Here is a 17,068-nt window from a genome sequence, read left to right as displayed (position 1 = left end):
GAAACAGTGCTTGGCTTTCAGTTGACTGTCAATTAAGCAGGGACAGGGATGGGAGGGGGAAGTGGTGAACTCTTTTACCCTTTACACCAGGGAATTAAATAATTTTTCTATGTATTTCCTAACTGGGGTTCCTTCAGCTACTGCAAAACTACAACTCCCAGCATAACCGGACAGCCTTTAGTATAAAGGTTTAAAAAGCTTCTTGCTCAAAGAGCTCCTCATCCCCCCTCCCATCCCTGTCTGTGCTTAATTGACAGTCAGTTAGAAGCCAAGCCCCATTTTTAAATTTTATTCATGCATTTTGCAGACAAATTTTGCAATATTTGGCAACAGGGCTCACTTCCAGTTTACTGTCACAGCAGGGACTGTCTAGCAGGGACAGGGATAGGAGGGGGAGTAAAAAAAGGCATTCAAGTCCTCAAAATTTCAGGGGCTTGGGAATACCTCTTTAACTCTTTGCACCAGAGAATAAAATCATTTTACAAGTTTATGGAAACACAGATTTATCAAATGCTTTCAAAACAAATAAAAATGCTTTTATTCTCTAGTGTCAAAGTGTCAAAAAGCCCCTTACTTGCCAAAAACAGGCGCCTCCTCGCTCCCCCTCCAATCCCTGCCCCTGCTCCACTTGAAAGTCACCTGGAAGCTGAGCCCTGTTTATAACTATCCCACCTGCACACAATTTATATGCAAAGTGCAGGAATAAGAATTGGAAACAGGGCTTGGCTTCCAGTTGACTGTCAATCAAGCAGGAATGGGAGGGGGAAGTGAGTAGCTCTTTGACCCTTTACACCAGGGAATAAAATCATTTTTCAAAGTTAGTATTTCCAAACTAAGGTGCCTCCAGCTGTGGCAAAACTAAAACTCCCAGCATGCACGGACAGCCAAAGGCTGTCCGGGCATGCTGGAATATTTAGTTTTGCAACAGCTGGAGGCATCCTGGTTGGGAAACACTGTCCTAAATTATAGAAGCCCACTTAGCCCCATAGACATAATAGAGTGGTGGCCATGTATGTATATCTGGTCTTCTGGATGCCGGTGTCAGGGGGACATGGCTCAGTCATACATACCTTAAGGCTCTGCTGAGAACCAATAATCCTAAAATAAAAAGATAATAAATATGGGTTACTTATTATGGAGAACAACACAGCTGTATGATAGGTTATTGTGGCGGGTCTTCGATTTATTATTAAAGGGGTATTCCAGGAAAAAAAACTTATATATACATACATATATATATATATCTCAACTGGTTCCAGAAAGTTCAACAGATTTGTAAATTACTTCTGTCAAAAAATCTCAATCCTTCCAGTACTTTCAGCTGCTGAAGTTGAGTTGTTCCTTTCTGTCTGACCACAGTGCTCTCTGCTGACACCTCTGCTTGTCTCAGGAACTGTCCAGAGTAGGAGCAAATCCCCTCAGCAAACCTCTAATGCTTCGGACAGTTCCTGAGACAAGCAGAGGTGTCAGCAGAGAGAACTGTTGTCAGAAAGAAAAGGACAACTCAACTTCAGCAGCTGATAACTATTGGAAGGATTAAGAATTTTTAATAGAAGTAATTTACAATTCTGTTTTGTAAAAAAAAAAAAAAAAAAAAGTTTTTTCCTGTAATACCCCTTTAATCTGTATACAGCCCTACTGGCCAAAATATAGAATGCAACTAATAGTGAGGGCAGCTCACTGCCGACAGGTAAAAGGCAACCGGATTACGGTACAAGAAACAAGTTGTATGAAACTGTCAACATGTCCAAGCGGTTTATGGGCCATACTGACCTCCTTATAGATATGGAGGCAATGGGGTTCTATATAAAGGCCCCATATAATGGAGGGCTTATATCTGTTATGGAAGGGAGGAGACTCCCCTTAATGTTATATAGGCTCCCTGTGCTGCCATATAGCCTCCCTGTGCTGCCATATAGCCTCTCTGTGCTGCCATATAGCCTCTCTGTGCTGCCATATAGCCTCTCTGTGCTGCAATATAGCCTCCTTGTGCTGCCATATAGCCTCTCTGTGCTGCCATATAGCCTCCTTGTGCTGCCATATAGCCTCTCTGTGCTGCCATACAGCCTCTCTGTGCTGCCATATAGCCTCCCTGTGCTGCCATATAGCCTCTCTGTGCTGCCATATAGCCTCTCTGTGCTGCCATATAGCCTCTCTGTGCTGCCATATAGCCTCTCTGTGCTGCCATATAGCCTCTCTGTGCTGCCATATAGACTCCGTGCTGCCAAATAGCCTCCCTGTGCTGCCATATAGCCTCCCTGTGCTGCCATATAGCTTCTCTGTGCTGCCATATAGCCTCCCTGTGCTGCCATATAGCCTCCCTGTGCTGCCATATAGCCTCCCTGTGCTGCCATATAGGCTCCCTGTGCTGCCATATAGCCTCTCTGTGCTGCCATATCGCCTCCCTGTGCTGCCATATCGCCTCCCTGTGCTGCCATATCGCCTCCCTGTGCTGCCATACAGCCTCTCTGTGCTACCATATAGCCTCCCTGTGCTGCCATGTAACCTCCCTGTGCGGCCATATAGCCTCTTTGTGCTGCCATATAGCCTCTCTGTGCTGCCATATAGCCTCCCTGTGCTGCCATGCAGCCTCTCTGTGCTGCCATATAGCCTCCCTGTGCTACCATACAGCCTCTTTGTGCTGCCATATAGCCTCCCTGCGCTGCCATACAGCCTCTTTGTGCTGCCATATAGCCTCCCTGTGCTGCCATATAGCCTCCCTGTGCTGCCATACAGCCTCTTTGTGCTTCCATACAGCCTTTCTGTGCTGCCATATAGCCTCTCTATGCTGCCATATAGCCTCCCTGTGCTGCCATACAGCCTCTCTGTGCTGCCATATAGCCTCTCTGTGCTGCCATATAGCCTCTCTGTGCTGCCATATAGTCTCCGTGCTGCCAAATAGCCTCCCTGTGCTGCCATATAGCCTCCCTGTGCTGCCATATAGCCTCCCTGTGCTGCCACATAGCCTCCCTGTGCTACCATACAGCCTCTCTGTGCTGCCATATAGCCTCGCTGTGCTGCCATATTGCCTCCCTGTGCTGCCATACAGCCTCTCTGTGCTGCCATATAGCCTCCCTGTGCTGCCATATAGCCTCCCTGTGCTGCCATATAGCCTCTCTGTGCTGCCATATAGCCTCCGTGCTGCCAAATAGCCTCCCTCTGCTGCCATATAGCCTCCCTGTGCTGCCATATAGCCTCCCTGTGCTGCCATATTGCCTCCCTGTGCTGCCATACAGCCTCTCTGTGCTGCCATATAGCCTCCCTGTGCTGCCATATAGCCTCCCTGTGCTGCCATATAGCCCTGCCATATAGGCTCCCTGTGCTGCCATACAGCCTCTTTGTGCTGCCATATAGCCTCCCTGTGCTGCCATATAGCCTCCCTGTGGTGCCATATAACCTGCCTGAGCTGCCATACAGGCTCTTTGTGCTGCCATATAGCCTCCCTGTGCTGCCATATAGCCTCTCTGTGCTGCCATATAGCCTCCCTGTGCTGCCATACAGCCTCTCTGTGCTGCCATATAGCCTCTCTGTGCTGCCATATAGCCTCTCTGTGCTGCCATATAGCCTCCGTGCTGCCAAATAGCCTCCCTGTGCTGCCATATAGCCTCCCTGTGCTGCCATATAGCCTTCCTGTGCTGCCATATAGCCTCTCTGTGCTGCCATATAGCCTCTCTGTGCTGCAATATAGCCTCCTTGTGCTGCCATATAGCCTCTCTGTGCTGCCATACAGCCTCCTTGTGCTGCCATATAGCCTCTCTGTGCTGCCATACAGCCTCTCTGTGCTGCCATATAGCCTCCCTGTGCTGCCATACAGCCTCTCTGTGCTGCCATATAGCCTCTCTGTGCTGCAATATAGCCTCCTTGTGCTGCCATATAGCCTCTCTGTGCTGCCATACAGCCTCTCTGTGCTGCCATATAGCCTCCCTGTGCTGCCATATAGCCTCTCTGTGCTGCCATATAGCCTCTCTGTGCTGCCATACAGCCTCTCTGTGCTGCCATATAGCCTTCCTGTGCTGCCATATAGCCTCCCTGTGCTGCCATATAGCCTCTCTGTGCTGCCATATAGCCTCTCTGTGCTGCCATATAGCCTCCCTGTGCTGCCATATAGCCTCCCTGTGCTGCCATACAGCCTCTCTGTGCTGCCATATAGCCTCTCTGTGCTGCCATATAGCCTCTCTGTGCTGCCATATAGCCTCTCTGTGCTGCCATATAGCCTCTCTGTGCTGCCATATAGACTCCGTGCTGCCAAATAGCCTCCCTGTGCTGCCATATAGCCTCCCTGTGCTGCCATATAGCCTCCATGTGCTGCCATATAGCTTTTCTGTGCTGCCATATAGCCTCCCTGTGCTGCCATATAGCCTCCCTGTGCTGCCATATAGCCTCCCTGTGCTGCCATATAGGCTCCCTGTGCTGCCATATCGCCTCCCTGTGCTGCCATATCGCCTCCCTGTGCTGCCATATCGCCTCCCTGTGCTGCCATACAGCCTTTCTGTGCTACCATATAGCCTCCCTGTGCTGCCATGTAACCTCCCTGTGCGGCCATATAGCCTCTTTGTGCTGCCATATAGCCTCTCTGTGCTGCCATATAGCCTCCCTGTGCTGCCATGCAGCCTCTCTGTGCTGCCATATAGCCTCCCTGTGCTACCATACAGCCTCTTTGTGCTGCCATATAGCCTCCCTGCGCTGCCATACAGCCTCTTTGTGCTGCCATATAGCCTCTCTGTGCTGCCATATAGCCTCCCTGTGCTGCCATATAGCCTCCCGGTGCTGCCATATAGCCTCCCTGTGCTGCCATACAGCCTCTTTGTGCCTCCATACAGCCTTTCTGTGCTGCCATATAGCCTCTCTGTGCTGCCATATAGCATCCCTGTGCTGCCATATAGCCTCCCTGTGCTGCCATATAGCCTCCCTGTGCTGCCATATAGCCTCTCTCTGCTGCCATATAGCCTCCCTGCGCTGCCATATAGCCTCCCTGTACTGCCATATAGGCTCTTTGTGCTGCCATATAGCCTCCCTGTGCTGCCATATAGCCTCCCTGTACTGCCATATAGCCTCCCTGTGCTGCCATATAGCCTCCCTGTGCTGCCATATGGCCTCCCTGTGCTGCCATATGGCCTCCCTGTGCTGCCATACGGCCTCCCTGTGCTGCCATACGGCCTCCCTGTGCTACCATACAGCCTCTCTATGCTGCCATACAGCCTCTCTGTGCTGCCATATAGCCTCCCTGTGCTGCCATATAGCCTCCCTGTGCTGCCATATAGCCTCTCTGTGCTGCCATATAGCCTCCCTGTGCTGCCATACAGCCTCTCTGTGCTGCCATATAGCCTCTCTGTGCTGCCATATAGCCTCTCTGTGCTGCCATATAGCCTCCGTGCTGCCAAATAGCCTCCCTGTGCTGCCATATAGCCTCCCTGTGCTGCCATATAGCCTCCCTGTGCTGCCACATAGCCTCCCTGTGCTACCATACAGCCTCTCTGTGCTGCCATATAGCCTCGCTGTGCTGCCATATTGCCTCCCTGTGCTGCCATACAGCCTCTCTGTGCTGCCATATAGCCTCCCTGTGCTGCCATATAGCCTCCCTGTGCTGCCATATAGCCTCCCTGTGCTGCCATATAGCCTCTCTGTGCTGCCATATAGCCTCCGTGCTGCCATATAGCCTCCCTGTGCTGCCATATAGCCTCCCTGTGCTGCCATATTGCCTCCCTGTGCTGCCATACAGCCTCTCTGTGCTGCCATATAGCCTCCCTGTGCTGCCATATAGCCTCCCTGTGCTGCCATATAGCCCTGCCATATAGGCTCCCTGTGCTGCCATACAGCCTCTTTGTGCTGCCATATAGCCTCCCTGTGCTGCCATATAGCCTCCCTGTGGTGCCATATAACCTGCCTGAGCTGCCATACAGGCTCTTTGTGCTGCCATATAACCTCCCTGTGCTGCCATATACCCTCTCTGTGCTGCCATATAGCCTCCCTGTGCTGCCATACAGCCTCTCTGTGCTGCCATATAGCCTCTCTGTGCTGCCATATAGCCTCTCTGTGCTGCCATATAGCCTCCGTGCTGCCAAATAGCCTCCCTGTGCTGCCATATAGCCTCCCTGTGCTGCCATATAGCCTCCCTGTGCTGCCATACAGCCTCTCTGTGCTGCCATATAGCCTCCCTGTGCTACCATACAGCCTCTCTGTGCTGCCATATAGCCTCCCTGTGCTGCCATACAGCCTCTCTGTGCTGCCATATAGCCTCGCTGTGCTGCCATATTGCCTCCCTGTGCTGCCATACAGCCTCTCTGTGCTGCCATATAGCCTCCGTGCTGCCAAATAGCCTCCCTGTGCTGCCATATAGCCTCCCTGTGCTGCCATATAGCCTCTCTGTGCTGCCATATAGCCTCCGTGCTGCCAAATAGCCTCCCTGTGCTGCCATATAGCCTCCCTGTGCTGCCATATAGCCTCCCTGTGCTGCCATATAGCCCTGCCATATAGGCTCCCTGTGCTGCCATACAGCCTCTTTGTGCTGCCATATAGCCTCCCTGTGCTGCCATGCAGCCTCTTTGTGCTGCAATATAGCCTCCCTGTGCTGCCATATAGCCTCCCTGTGGTACCATATAACCTGCCTGAGCTGCCATACAGGCTCTTTGTGCTGCCATATAGCCTCCCTGTGCTGCCATATAGCCTCCGTGCTGCCATATAGCCTCCCTGTGCTGCCATATAGCCTCCCTGTGCTGCCATACAGCCTCCCTGTGCTGCCATACAGCCTCTTTGTACTTCCATACAGCCTCTCTGTGCTGCCATATAGCCTCCCTGTGCTGCCATATAGCCTCCCTGTGCTGCCATATAGCCTCCCTGTGCTGCCATTTAGCCTCTCTCTGCTGCCATATAGCCTCCCTGCGCTGCCATATAGCCTCCCTGTACTGCCATAAAGGCTCTTTGTGCTGCCATATAGCCTCCCTGTGCTGCCATATAGCCTCTCTGTGCTGCCATATAGCCTCCCTGTGCTGCCATACAGCCTCTCTGTGCTGCCATATAGCCTCTCTGTGCTGCCATATAGCCTCCGTGCTGCCAAATAGCCTCCCTGTGCTGCCATATAGCCTCCCTGTGCTGCCATATAGCCTCCCTGTGCTGCCATATAGCCTCCCTGTGCTACCATATTGCCTCCCTGTGCTGCCATACAGCCTCTCTGTGCTGCCATATAGCCTCCGTGCTGCCAAATAGCCTCCCTGTGCTGCCATATAGCCTCCCTGTGCTGCCATATAGCCTCTCTGTGCTGCCATATAGCCTCCGTGCTGCCAAATAGCCTCCCTGTGCTGCCGTATAGCCTCCCTGTGCTGCCATATAGCCTCCCTGTGCTGCCATATAGCCCTGCCATATAGGCTCCCTGTGCTGCCATACAGCCTCTTTGTGCTGCCATATAGCCTCCCTGTGCTGCCATGCAGCCTCCCTGTGCTGCAATATAGCCTCCCTGTGCTGCCATATAGCCTCCCTGTGGTGCCATATAGCCTGCCTGAGCTGCCATACAGGCTCTTTGTGCTGCCATATAGCCTCCCTGTGCTGCCATATAGCCTCCGTGCTGCCATATAGCCTCCCTGTGCTGCCATACAGCCTCCCTGTGCTGCCATACAGCCTCTCTGTGCTGCCATATAGCCTCCCTGTGCTGCCATATAGCCTCCCTGTGCTGCCATATAGCCTCCCTGTGCTGCCATTTAGCCTCCCTGTGCTGCCATTTAGCCTCCCTGTGCTGCCATTTAGCCTCTCTCTGCTGCCATATAGCCTCCCTGCGCTGCCATATAGCCTCCCTGTACTGCCATAAAGGCTCTTTGTGCTGCCATATAGGCTCCCTGTGCTGCCATATAGCCTCCCTGTGCTGCCATTTAGCCCTGCCATATAGGCTCCCTGTGCTGCCATGCAGCCTCTTTGTGCTTCAATATAGCCTCCCTGTGCTGCCATATAGCCTCCGTGCTGCCATATAGCCTCCCTGTGCTGTCATATAGCCTCCCTGTGCTGCCATACAGGCTCTTTGTGCTGCCATATAGCCTCCCTGTGCTGCCACATAGCCTCCCTGTGCTGCCATATAGCCTCCGTGCTGCCATATAGCCTCCCTGCGCTGTCACTTTGGCTCCATGTGCTGCCATAAGGCTCTCTGTGATGTCATATAGACTCCATGTGCTGCTATATATGCTCCCTGTGCTGCCATATAGGCTCCTTATGCTGCCATACAGGCTCAATGTGTTGCCATATAGGTGTGGTGGCCCAGTACAGGCGTTATACCCCTGTACCCTTGCTGTCCTGTCAGGCAGCTTCCCTGCAGTGTCCCCTATACTATGTAATGTATATAAAATGCTGTAGCTTTAAAGGGGTACTCCACTGCCCCAGTGTCCGGAACATTTAGTTCCGAATGCTGACGTCACACCACGCCCCCTCAATGCAAGTCTATGGGAGGGGGCGTGACGGAAGTCACGCCCCCTCCCATAGACTAGCATTGAGGGGGTGTGACATCACGAGGGGACATGGCAGTGACGTCATCACCCCCGCACCCAGCGTTCTGAACTAAACGTTCCGGACGCTGGGGCAGTGGAGTACCCCTTTAAGAACAGTTGTCCTGTGGATTTAACCCTTTCTACCGCAGAGTTGCTCACTGAGTGCCGTCTTTACTCTTCAGGAAAACTTGAAATAGGAATGAAGACTCGTGCTGCCTCTGGGTGGTGTAAGGGATGACTCCGTATCTCCCCGGCGCCAATCGTAACACCTCGGTGACAATCAGCTGCCTGAAAGACTTTATACTGGACATTTTCTCCGGAGTCAGGAAAGTATTTGGAGATTTGTCCTGAGATTCAGGGAGCTGGGAAAGAGAAAGACAATGTCAGCGCCATTATAATATCATGAAATCAATAACCGTAATAATCATGTAAGGCAGTGTGCCTCCAGCTGTTGCGAAACTACAAATCCCAGAATGCTAAGCAGCAGGTGTTAGGGTCAGGACTAGAGATGAGCAACTTTTTTGAAAAGTTCGATTCGGCCGATTTGCCGAATTTTCCGGAAAAAATTTCCGGCTATTTCTGGCCTACAGGGGTGTAGAACACTTTGCCTTGTCATAACACGAATAGGGAGTGTGCTGTGTTAGTGAAATTCGTTAATTTCTAACGATAATTTATTTTCCCTTAGTCCTAACAGTAGCACAGATGGGGTATTCCACCCCCCGCGAACTGGTTAGGACAGATGGAAGTTTTATTGAACATAATTAAACAATCAGTGAAAACACACCCACAACACCCTGTATAAGTAAGAGGGTCACCCTCTGTCCCATTGTGTAGTAACAAGAAGAACTAAAGACAAAGAATAGAAAAAAAAATAACTTAACTAGGGAGGGAAAGTTGTGCTACTGTTAGGACTAAGGGAAAACAAATTATCGTTAGAAATTAACGATTCCCTTACGTCCTAACCAGTAGCACAGATGGGGAAATGGCAAGCAGAAACCCTATGAGGGAGGGCTCTCATGCCTGACGGCAGATAATACTCTTCCGTCCAAATGAGGAGAAATCGGCCAATCTACTGTCAAGTCTGTAGTGGGTGATAAATGTGGAGAGTGAACTCCAGGAAGCAGCTTTGCATATATGTTCCAAGGGAACAAGACTCCTTTCCGCAAAGGAGGTAGATACAGACCTGGTGGAATGAGCTTTTACAAACTCAGGAGGTTCCTTACCTTGGGATACCATGGAAATACGAATGGCATCTTTTACCCATCTACTGATGGAGGGTTTTGAAGCTTTAAGACCTCTCTTGGGTCCTGAAAAGAGAATTAGCAGATTTTCATCCTTCCGAAACTCCAAAGATCTTTTTATATAGATCTGGAGGCATCTCGAGATATCTAGGCAATGAAGAGCGCTATCTTCATTGGAGGATGGAGGAGGAGAAAATACTGGCAGGGATATAACTTGATTAATATTTTGGAATGATGGAACTTTAGGTATAAAGGATGGCATAAATCTGAGTAACACTCGATCTGGCAAAAATTTAGTATATGGTTCAAGTGCCGAGAGCGCTTGAAGTTCCCCAATCCTTTTGGCTGATGTGATTGCCAGTAAAAAAGTTATTTTAATGGTAACAAGTTTCATGTCCACCTCCTCCAAGGGCTCAAAGGGGGGAGATGCTAACCCCTTGAGCAGCACCATCGATAAGTCCCATGCTGGGACAGGTTGTATAATTGTAGGTTTTAACCTTGAGGATCCCCTCAAGAATGTTTGAGACAATGGTTTATTGAGAAAGGCAGAGATGGCTGATACCTGAACTCTGAGTGTGGAAGGAGATAGATTCTTGTCTAATCCCTCCTGGAGAAAGTTGAGGATTGTGGCAACAGCTGGATTCTGTCCAGGTAGTTGTTTCTTGGAGCACCAAGACTGAAAAGTTGTCCAAATTCTTTTATAGGCTCTGTTAGTGGACTCCGCTCTGGAATGCGAGAGGGTATTCAAGACCGCACTAGAAAGCCCTTCTAGATGTGGAAGGGACTGGTCAACCTCCAGGCTGTCAGTTTGAACATTTGAAGATTTGAGCAGCTGTGAGTGTCCCCCGACACTAGTGCTTGCTCTGGGGGAAGCCTCCAGAATTGTCCCCGACTCATTTGCAACAGTTGGGTAAACCAAGCTCTCTTGGGCCACAATGGAATTATGGCTATGACAGAGGCTTGGTCCTGCCTGATTTTCATCAATACCCTTGGGATCAAGGAAATTGGAGGGAAGATGTAGGCCAGCCTGAACCTCCATGGGATTGAGAGAGCATCGATTGCTACTGGGTTGTCTTCCCTGTACAGGGAGCAAAATCTCACCACTTTGGTGTTGAACCTCGTTGCCATAAGATCTATTTCCGGCATACCCCACCTGAGTGTTATTTGTTTGAATATCTCTGGATGGAGAGACCATTCTCCAGTTGAAAGTCCTCTGCTCAGGCGGTCGGCGATCACATTGAGAGATCCCCAAATGTGAACTGCCGACAGATGGGTTAGGTTCCTCTCTGCCCAATCCAAGATCAGACCCACCTCTCTGAGGAGGCTTTGTGATCGAGTGCCTCCCTGCTTGTTGATGTACAATACAGCCGTCATGCTGTCGGATTGGATCTTTACTGCTTTCCCTTGAAGAAGAGAAGCAAAGTGGAGGAGTGCTAATCTGATGGCTCGAATCTCGAGGAGATTGGAGGTTAACCCTCTCTCCTGTGGAGACCAAGATCCCCGCACTGACAGATCCAAGAGATGCGCTCCCCAACCTACAAGGGACGCGTCGGTGGTAAGTATGATCCAAGAGGGTTGGATCATTGACTTGCCGTCCTCGAGGTGAGACCACCATCTGAGAGAGGACCGGACTCGATAAGACAGGGAGTGGCACTTGTTTAGGCCCGAGGGCCTGAGATTCCATGTGGCGAGCACCTCTGATTGAAGAGGGCGTAGATGCCAAAGAGCCCAAGGAACCGCATCCACGGTAGCGGACATAAGTCCCAACATCCGCATGAGAGTGCGAATGGATACTCTCCGGGGTACAGAGAGAAAAAGGGCCGATTCTTGAACCCGAGATTTCCTCTCGGGAGAGAGGTAAAGTGTCATGGAGATTGAGTCGACTATGAAGCCGAGGAACCTCACTGAGGTCGTTGGGAGGAAATTGGATTTGGCCCAATTGACTATCCACCCTAACTGGTGAAGGAAGGATACTGCTAGTTGCAGATGTTGGGTTAGGATCGCAGAAGAAGGAGCTGTGAGGAGCCAATCGTCTAGGTAGGGAACAATGCTGAGCCCCTGGAGCCTTAGAGCGGCAAATTCCAAACGGGAGGGCTACAAACTGGAGGTGTTTTAGAACTCCCCCTACCTGAACTGCGATCCTTAGATACTTTCTGGATACCGGATGAATAGGAATATGAAGGTAAGCATCCTTTAGATCCAGAGTAGCCAGGTAATCCCCTGGCGAAATGAGGTTGACCACAGATTGAATAGTTTCCATACGAAAGCGTTTGTGCTTTACATACTGATTGAGATATCTCAGATCTATAATCATCCGCCAGTCTCCTGTTACCTTGGGAACTAGGAAGACTGGAGAATAAATTCCTGACCCCCGCTCTGCAAGAGGAACTTCCTCTAAGGCATTCTTCTGGATGTATTCCAGAATGTAAGTTTCTAGCGCCCCCTGTTTGATTGGTGAAAGAACTCTTGTCTCCACATAATTGGATGGGGGAATTGATTCGAGGTCTATCGAATAACCATCCGAGATTAATCTCAGGACCCAAGGGTCTTGAATGTGGAGGGACCAGGCGCTTAAAAAATGGTGAAGACGACCACCAACTGGAATCTGGGGGGCAGGATGGGAAACTGGAAAGGTCACCTCGGCAAGGAACCCAGAGCTTTGTAGAAGCCCGCAGTCAGAGCTTTCTGTTGTCTTTGGGGCCACGGGAGCGTTTTCCGCCCCGGCGTTGATTACCCCAGTCTCTCTGAGGCTTAGGCTGGGGGGCTGATCCGCCCCCAGAACGCCGCCCTCGACCACGAAAGGAGGAATAAGGGAGGGACTTGCCTTTCTTGTCAGAAAGTCCCTCCATAATGCGGTCCAACTCAGCTCCGAAAAGAATGCCGGGTTCGTAAGGCATAGCACATAAGGTGTTCTTGGAAGAGTTGTCGACCTTCCAAGGTTTTAACCACAGAGGACGTCATCCAGGGGAAGCCAGGGCCATAGACTTGGAGGCCAATTTAAGATGCTGGGTGGAAGCATCGCACAAAAAATCAACGGCCAGATTGGTCGTCTTGAAGGATGAAAGAATTTCATCCCTAGGAACCCCCTGGTCCAAATCCGACTGGATGTTAGAAAGGCGGGTCTTTAAAAAGTTTGCTACCTCTGAGCAAGCTATCGCCACTGATGCAGACGCAGAAACAGTGGAGTAGGAGCGGCTCATGGCACAGTCAGCCTTCCGATCTATTGGATCCTGCAAGGAAGACCCATCCTCAGAAGGGACTACTGTCCTCTTGGACAGTTTGGCAACTGCCATATCAACCTTAGGGACAGGGCCCCAGGAGGAAAGCTGAGATTCCTGTATAGGAAACATGGTCTTAAATCTTTTGGTTAAGACTGGACCCTTTTCTGTTTTTTTCCATTCCGTTCTAAGCACGGACAGAAGGGTATCATCCGCTTTAAAGACCCTAGGTCCCTTAGAGGTGGAGGTAGAGGCTTCCCCGGGATCAACATCCTGCTCCCCCGACCGGATGGATCTCAGAAGACGCTGGGTCTTTTCCAGCGGAAAGAAATAGGAGGCAGCGACCTCCTCATCCGAAGAGAAGGACTTGGAATCTTCTCTCTCCTGATCCACAGACGTCTCCATTCTGGGAGGTGAAGAAGGTCTGGCGCGTTTCTGAGAGACAACGTGTTTCAGCTCCTCAATAGAGGCTTGCATGGCCGACATGTTAGAGGAGACCCACACATACATATCTTGGACTGTAGGCTCAGTCTGATGGGAAGGTAGAGACTTAGCCCTACAAGGAGGGCACCTGGAAAATTCATAATTATCCTCAAGGGGAGTATTGCAGTCATGGCAAGAGAGGTGCTTGCGCTTGGCGGATCTTTTTGCCAAACCTTCACGATCCCCTGAGCCCTCGGTCGACATATCTAGATAAATATGAGAGGAGGATTAGATAATGTAGCGGCAAGAAAAAAATTGCGGCTAGCTAAAATATAATTTTAAATACCCAAAGTTCTCAGCAAGAGACCAGGTAAGAGATATATATAGGGAAACAGTAGTATCCGCAAGGATGCACTACTAGACTCAAAAAGACAGGACTGTGGAAGTACCAACAGCTCTGCGCTCTAGGAGGCTGAATGACAGCCTAGGGGGAGTTTAAATATCCCCCTGGCTGGCGCCAAAACAAGACTCCGCCCACAAGGTGGAGTTATGGAGGGATAAAGAAATCTTGCTTAAAAAAACAGGAAAAAAAGGAACCCTAAGTTAGAGGGTTATAGAAAGAGGCTCCCCGCTCGGTTTCGCCGCATTATTAGCAAAAACGGCACAAAAAACCGAGCCGAGAAGCGAAGAGAGAAACAGGAAGTGACGTCAGACGCCGCTGACGCACTTCCGGCCGGGGCCGCGATTGGAGTCGCGGCTCCGTGGTACAGAAGCAGATGGGCGCAAATCATGCCCAAATTTGCAAGTAAGAAAGAACCCCCCCTACTCATATAACAGGAGTAAGGGGGTCACCATCTGTCCCACTGTCCGGGAGGACAGAAAATAACACAATGGGACAGAGGATGACCCTCTTACTTATACAGGGTGTTGTGGGTGTGTTTTCACTGATTGTTTAATTATGTTCAATAAAACTTCCATCTGTCCTAACCAGTTCGCGGGGGGTGGAATACCCCATCTGTGCTACTGGTTAGGACGTAAAGGAAAATACTGTTATTCAGTATGACATGCAGATCACAGGCGTCGCTATTAGGCTAAGTTTCCACTTGTTTTTTTTTTTTCTGGCAGTTTTTGAGCCAAAGTCAGAAGTGGATCCGGCAGGAAGGAGAAGTATAAGTCCTTCCTTTATATGTCCTATTCCTTTTGAATACATTTCTGGCTTTGGCTCGAAAATTGCAGTGGGAGATATCCAAAAACTGCCAGGAAAAACCCAAGTGGAAACTTAAAGGGGTATTCCAGGAAAAACTTTTTTTTATATATATCAACTGGCTCCAGAAAGTTAAACAGATTTGTAAATTACTTCTTTTAAAAAATCTTAATCCTTTCAGTACTTATGAGCTTCTGAAGTTAAGGTTGTTCTTTTCTGTCTAAATCCTCTCTGTTGACACCTGTCTTGGGAGCCGCCCAGTTTAGAAGAGGTTTGCTATGGGGATTTGCTTCTAAACTGGGCGTTTCCTGAGACAGGTGTCATCAGAGAGGACTTAGACAGAAAAGAACAACCTTAACTTCAGAAGCTCCTAAGTACTGAAAGGATTAAGATTTTTTTTTAATAGAAGTAATTTACAAATCTGTTTAACTTTCTGGAGCCAGTTGATATATAAAATAAAGTTTTTTCCCGGAATACCCCTTTAACCTTAGAATCACTGCCCCACAGCGGCACAATGACAGAGCCTGGTAATTGGAATGAGCAAACTTTAAAGGGGTACTCCCGTGGAAAACTTTTTTTTTTTAAATCAACTGGTGCCAGAAAGTTAAACAGATTGGTAAATCACTTCTGTTAAAAAATCTTAATCCTTCCAGTACTTTTTAGGGGCTGTATACTACAGAGAAATCCAAAAAGAAATGCATTTCCTCTGATGTCGTGACCACAGTGCTCTCTGATGACCTCTGCTGTCCATTTTAGGAACTGGAGAAAATCCCCATAGCAAACATATGCTTAGCAGTTCCTAAAATGGACAGCAGAGATCAGCAGAGAGCACTGTGGTCAGGACATTACAGGAAATGCATTTCTTTTTGGATTTCTCTTTAGAATACAGCCCCTAAAAAGTACTGGAAGGATTAAGATTTTTTAATAGAAGTGATTTACAAATCTGTTTAACTTTCTGGCACCAGCTGATTTAAAAAAAAAAAAAAAAAAAGTTTTCCACGGGAGTACCCCTTTAAATCCTTTTTTGAGATAATAATGGTATGGGGGGATTACAAGACCAAGACAGGTTATCATATGTGGTTACCGTATTTTTCGCTCCATAAGATGCACTTTTCCTTACGGAGCGAATGTGTGTGCGAATGAAGTGCAGGGAAGGCTGCAGAGGGGAGGCTGCTAAGAGAACGGGGCCTGTATGGCGAAGTGCTCCGCTGCCCCGTTCTCTGATTCACGCTCTGCCATCCCCTTTACTGCCGCTGTCCCATTCTCCTGTCTGCATAATGGAGACTTATGGAGGACCATGTGACACACACGTCACTCCACCTCCTCCCCTTCGCCCAGCGTAACGCTACGGAGGAAGCAGAGTGACGTGTATGTCACATGCTCCTCCATAGACTCCATTATGCGGACGGCAGAACAGGGCAGCGGTAGTGATATACCGGTAAGCAACTACAAGGGGGCCCTGCCGTTTACAAGGGGGGTTCTGCTGTTTACAAGGGGGGTTCTGCTGGCTACAAGGGGGGTTCTGCTGGCTACAATGGGGGTTCTGCTGTTTACAAGGGGGATCCTGCTGGCCACAAGGGGGATCTGCTGTTTACAAGGGGGGTTCTGCTGGCTACAAGGGGGTCCTGCCATTTACAAGGGGGGTCCTGCTGTTTACAAGGGGGGTTCTGCTGGCTACAAGGGGGTCCTGTTGTTTACAAGGGGGGTCCTGCTGTTTACAAGGGGGGTCCTGCTGTTTACAAGGGGGGTCCTGCTGGCTACAAGGGGGGGTTCTGCCATTTACAAGGGTGGTCCTGCTGTTTACAAGGGGGGTCCTGCTGTTTACAAGGGGGGTTCTGCTGGCTACAAGGGGGTCCTGTTGTTTACAAGGGGGTGTCCTGCTGTTTACAAGGGGGGTCCTGCTGTTTACAAGGGGGGTCCTGCTGGCTACAAGGGGGGTTCTGCCATTTACAAGGGTGGTCCTGCTGTTTACAAGGGGGGTTCTGCTGGCTACAAGGAGGGTTCTGCTGTTTACAAGGGGGGTCCTGCTGTTTACAAGGGGGGTTCTGCTGGCTACAAGGGGGGTTCTGCTGGCTACAATGGGGGTTCTGCTGTTTACAAGGGGGATCCTGCTGGCCACAAGGGGGATCTGCTGTTTACAAGGGGGGTTCTGCCATTTACAAGGGGGGTCCTGCTGTTTACAAGGGGGGTTCTGCTGGCTACAAGGGGGTCCTGCCATTTACAAGGGGGGGTCCTGCTGTTTACAAGGGGGGTTCTGCTGGCTACAAGGGGGTCCTGTTGTTTACAAGGGGGGGTCCTGCTGTTTACAAGGGGGTCCTGCTGTTTACAAGGGGGGTCCTGCTGGCTACAAGGGGGGGGTTCTGCCATTTACAAGGGTGGTCCTGCTGTTTACAAGGGGGGTCCTGCTGTTTACAAGGGGGGTTCTGCTGGCTACAAGGAGGGTTCTGCTGTTTACAAGGGGGGTCCTGCTGTTTACAAGGGGGGTTCTGCTGGCTACAAGGGGGGTTCTGCTGGCTA

The 17,068-nt window shown here is 50.1% G+C and overlaps 1 protein-coding gene and 1 long non-coding RNA gene across 2 annotated transcripts in view; one reads left to right on the top strand and one right to left on the bottom strand.

Annotated features, from left to right (window-relative positions):
* LOC130360882 (calpain-13-like) overlaps positions 1 to 17,068 on the bottom strand; it is a 110,053-nt gene that overhangs the window by 21,422 nt on the left and 71,563 nt on the right. Inside the window, exons 14-15 of the mRNA XM_056563427.1 lie at positions 8,625 to 8,827; positions 1,071 to 1,098 (exon numbers count right to left, since the gene is read on the bottom strand). Of these exons, the coding sequence (XP_056419402.1) occupies positions 1,071 to 1,098; positions 8,625 to 8,827 (231 nt within the window). The remainder of the gene's footprint in view (positions 1 to 1,070; positions 1,099 to 8,624; positions 8,828 to 17,068) is intronic.
* LOC130360883 (uncharacterized) overlaps positions 1 to 17,068 on the top strand; it is a 32,183-nt gene that overhangs the window by 10,381 nt on the left and 4,734 nt on the right. The window lies entirely within an intron of this gene.

The sequence above is a fragment of the Hyla sarda genome, chromosome 3, assembly GCF_029499605.1.
Source record: "Hyla sarda isolate aHylSar1 chromosome 3, aHylSar1.hap1, whole genome shotgun sequence".
NCBI lineage: Eukaryota > Metazoa > Chordata > Amphibia > Anura > Hylidae > Hyla > Hyla sarda.
Note: the sequence above shows the minus strand (reverse complement) of the source record. Positions and strands in the feature narration are given on the sequence as shown.